The 4,590-nt window shown below is 35.8% G+C and overlaps 1 protein-coding gene across 1 annotated transcript in view; it reads left to right on the top strand.

Annotated features, from left to right (window-relative positions):
* LOC107101066 (CD48 antigen-like) overlaps nt 1-4,031 on the top strand; it is a 17,628-nt gene extending 13,597 nt beyond the window's left edge. The window contains exon 5 of the mRNA XM_015399824.1: nt 3,892-4,031. Within this exon, the coding sequence (XP_015255310.1) occupies nt 3,892-4,016 (125 nt within the window). The 3' untranslated portion in view covers nt 4,017-4,031. The remainder of the gene's footprint in view (nt 1-3,891) is intronic.
* The last annotated feature ends 559 nt before the right edge of the window (nt 4,032-4,590 follow it).

Below are 4,590 nucleotides of genomic sequence, written 5' to 3'. Positions count from 1 at the left end.
CCTATAGTCCGGTGCGCCTTATGTGTGTGTTAAATACAGAAATGTGACACATAACTGAGAGTGCGCCCTATAGTCCGGTGCGCCTTATGTGTGTGTTAAATACAGAAATGTGACACATAACTGAGAGTGCGCCTTTTAGTACGGTGCGCCTTATGGTCGTGAAAATACGGTAGGTCAAAAGCAGTTTTATTACAGTAGAAATGGGAAATATTTATTGGGAAATTTGCAGTGGGGTGTGTTTTGAAAAGACTTCTTTAGTCTAAATAAAAAAGCTGGTTAAGTTTGGGTCATAATGGTGAGCCACATGGCGCAATTAATATGTCTATAATGTGAGGCTTTTATTTTTTAGAGTCCCTGGAGAGTTACTTTGAAAACCTCTTTTTCCCAATAATTAGATGAAAAGATGCTTTATTAAAGTGGCAATGGTTGGGTTTTATTTGAAATTCAACTGTTCTGTGTTAACTTACATGGTTTAAACTCCTACAGGTGTCAGAATATGGTAGATCCTCCATTTACTTTAGGGTAGGATCAGCTGCACCTCTATTGATTCATAGAGAAGAGCTTAAACTGACTTCAAAGGTCCCGGTTCCCCTTGTTGATGACATCAAAACGAGCGGAACTCTAATGCTCATTCACACCAAAGGTGTTACAGGCATTAAAAATGCTCAAACAGGAAATCTGAATGCTAGGTCAGATGCTGTCAAACTGTGGTGAAGTTGCTTTGATAGTTGATTGCTCTGGCTGCTTGGCGCTGTTTATATGCTCTGTTCTGTAGCTTCATGCTTTTCCAACTCATAAAGTTTCCAACTCATAGTTAACTTTATGAGTTGGAAAAATTATTTTAACATGTTTTTAAGCGTTATACCTCCTGACATAGAGTAACCTCGGGTGTAGTAAGTTCATCAGGATTATGACCATACTAAATTATGCAGTTCTTGTTCGGAGTGCCAGATCTCCAGCATACCACCGGGATGCAGTGCTGGAAATCCCAGCTGGGAGCTCTCTGCAACTGCCAGCCTGTTGAGGATTTCACTCTGCCATTCATAGTGGCTGAAAGTTAATAGAGTTTTTAAGGTTTGTAGTCAAAAGCTGCAAGTACCGGAATATACAATTGAAAAGTTTTCATGGACAACAGCAATCCATTCTTCGGGCTTTTATTTTTTAACCTTTGGAATTGAACTTATCTTTCATATACAGAATTCTGCAGAAGCGATGACAGCTTGCAGGTGTTGTCTGTCTCCCAAAAAAAAAACCTCTGGATCAGCTTTTCTGATTGATTGATGTTCCTGTGTCCAGCGGCAAAAGTTCAATTTAGTGAATTCCATGGTTATAAGGTTGGGCGCCAGAACTCTTGAAATACGCCCCTCCCAATGCTCGAATGCTCCGCTGGACCCCTAAACGCTGTCTCCCGTAGACTATGCATGTAAATCAGATGCTTTAATGCCAAGAATGTGCCCGGTGTGAAAGCAGCATAACAGAGGATAAAGTGCAGTTACTTTGGTCCTCCAAGTCTGTAGGCTTTTGAACATTCAAAAACGGTGTTCAAAAAATGTTGTCAGAGTAACAGCTATCCATTGTCTTTGATTGTGGTTAATTTCATATCTGTAGCTCATTCACAAGCATAATGGGAACAACAAATCAAAAAGTTTTTCAAAAATCCTTGTGTGGTTAGATTACATTGAGTTCCATGTTAGAGATGACCGATCAGATACTCTAAAACCCCTCCAAACAAATCAGTGCTCTGCAAAAACCAAGAATGTCCTCAATTTTACTTCATTTGATACCTGTATGTCTATAGAAAAATATTTAGAATAATGTAAATATAGTTTGTCATACCTGTGTTTGTGCTCATCTCTCGTAGGGATGTATGTTAACAGGTGGGTAAAAACCCCTCTGCACAAATTACTGCCCTACAAAAACCATAAATGTTATTCAAAAAATGGTTTTACCGTGAGTGAGAGCCATTCCTCTTCTTTGATTTGGCTTAATTTCATCTCTGTATATCTTTCAAATTTGTAAAATACAGTATATGTGAATCTATAAAATGAAATTCTCTGTCATTTTGTGTGAGCAAACCTAATCACAACTACATATCTGATTTACAAGCGCAAAGTACATTTGACAGGAGTTTGAGGCCATACTTGATGGCTGATTTTAGAAAAACTGTAGCAGTGATCAATATACAGTTTCCAGTTTTTGAAAGATTTATATACAAATGGAACTTTAAATTGTGTTTTTAGGTTAATGTATGGTATTGTAACTTTATCACCTATAAAAGAACCGGCACCCATGCTGAGACCAAGCCGGACGTTCTGATACCTATATTGTGTGGGTTTGTCCTATGGTTCGGGCCGCATTAATGTTGACAGAAGAAGAATAAACATAATAAACATAGAAATAAAGAGTCAGTTAATAGGTGCCTTCATGCAATTACATTGCGATGGCAGGTACCATTTAAATAATTAACTTTAAGAGGTCAAAATAACACTGTCAGTTGGATACAAGGTTTATTCACTGCATCATTTAAGCTGCTTCTAGCTTGAAAAGTGACTTAAATGAGTATGTTGTTGCAAAAGTGAAAAGGTATTTTATTACTATTAGTATGTTGGGGTTTTTTTATGTTTAGAAGGTTTTAAAAATACATGTTTTTACTACAAGTTATAGTTGATACTACAGATTTAAAAATAATATATTTAATGATAATTACAAAAAATCTTATTACACATTTCTTATAAGCACTACTTTTCCCTTACTCTTCTGAACTCCTCTAGCACCACCTGGTGTCAAAACCTTGAAAATCAATAAGTTAGCTGACAATCTAATGCTGTATACTGTAGGATGTATGTTAAGCGGGCAGTTACCATATATCATGTATGTTAGCTGTAAGCCAAGATTGAAAATTTAAAAGCCTCTTTTGGATGTTTTCCATGGCCGTTTATTTATTTATTTTTTTCCCTTCCAGCTTTTTATTGTCATTACACTGTCACAAGTACAGAGCATGAACTATCTGCATTTAACCCATACCCTTGGGGGGCAGTGGGCTGCCATTGTGCAGCACCTGGGGAGCGCTGTGGGGATAAGGGTCTTTGCTCGGGGAGCCAGAGTGTCAGTCTGTGGGAGTTGGTCTCAAACTCAGAACCTCTGGATTCCAAGCTCTATGCCCTAACCACTAGGCTACAACTCCCAGATCAGTAACATAATCAAGGGACTTTCGGCCCTGTGTCACTACAACACCATAACAAAGATCTTTGCTATGAAACAGTATTTAGATCAAACATTTTTAGATTTGGCTGGAAATCAGAGTTTTCTGCTTTTTATAAGTGTAGGAGAAAAACATAAACCAAAGCCTAAAAAGACATAACAACCAGGTTAGGTTTTTAAGGCCATTTACGTTAATAACTGTCAAAGAAGTAATTTTTTATCATTTCTGATCATTTAGTTTTGCATTAAAAATGTATAATTGATGTCCCTTTCTTAATATTGTATAACATTAATTACTTCTCAGTTTTTGATAAAATTACGTTTTAAACTGTATGATTTGTTGATAACTAATATTTACCAATATTATATGTTTCTCTTTCCTTTGGATATAATGAAAGGCAGATCACAGCACTGACATTATTTTAGCTAAATGCCCACAATGCTGAGTTTTACCACAATGAATGTCACATGAACAAAAAAATACAACATGACCAGTTCTCTTCCCACATTGAAATACATGGAAATAGATGTTGGCTTTTTTTTAATATCCGCCCAGTTTCTCGTATCAAACGGACACAGATAAACTTAAAAAGAACGAACATTTGCCAATATTGATAATTATGCTAATATACATCTATTTCTATGTTATGTTTAAACCACTTTTTAAATATATGTTTTTTTTGTGTTCAGGTCCCAAGGAATCACCTAAATGTGTACGGGGATATGGTTGGGTGGCCGCCATTGTAGTTTTTGTTGTAGCGGTCATAGTCCTTTGTATGAAAGGTAAGAGAAAATTATTCAAATTATTTATGTAATTTTTACTTTAAAGGGACCACATTTCATAGAAATAATTTAAAGAACAAACAAGATGGCTAAAAAAAAGATGGTATTAGACATTGTCATGCTTAAATGATAATATTGTTTTGTACCATCCCTAGGACTATTTCAGGGGAATTGAAGCCTCCAAAAACTGTTCTCAATGAACCCATCCGCCAACTAATTTAGTGTTTTTTTGTATTTAGTTTTTCTTTTCTTTTTTTTTTTTTACAAATAATTGTTGACTAATGTGATATAATTTTTTTAGAATATGATTTTAAATAAATCACACAACCTGTCATTACTAACTTAATTATGATAAATATATCTGTCAGTTTTCCTTTAATTCATAGAGTAAAGGGAACCTGATCAGTGCAATTAATTCCAATTGTTCTTATGGATTTCACCCACATCACTTTAAATCCAGTCTATCCCTGTAACTCCTCAGCATGGAAGGCATAGTTAACTCCAGCTGTGAGGAAGCAATAATAATCAATTATTGCTTGATTTTCAGAGGGTTTGCTCCTCTCGAAAACATATACAAGCATGTTAGAATGCATTGAGCTGATCTTT

Source organism: Cyprinodon variegatus, unplaced genomic scaffold (assembly GCF_000732505.1).
Source record: "Cyprinodon variegatus isolate N-32 unplaced genomic scaffold, C_variegatus-1.0 Scaffold1049, whole genome shotgun sequence".
NCBI classification, from domain to species: domain Eukaryota; kingdom Metazoa; phylum Chordata; class Actinopteri; order Cyprinodontiformes; family Cyprinodontidae; genus Cyprinodon; species Cyprinodon variegatus.
Note: the sequence above shows the minus strand (reverse complement) of the source record. Positions and strands in the feature narration are given on the sequence as shown.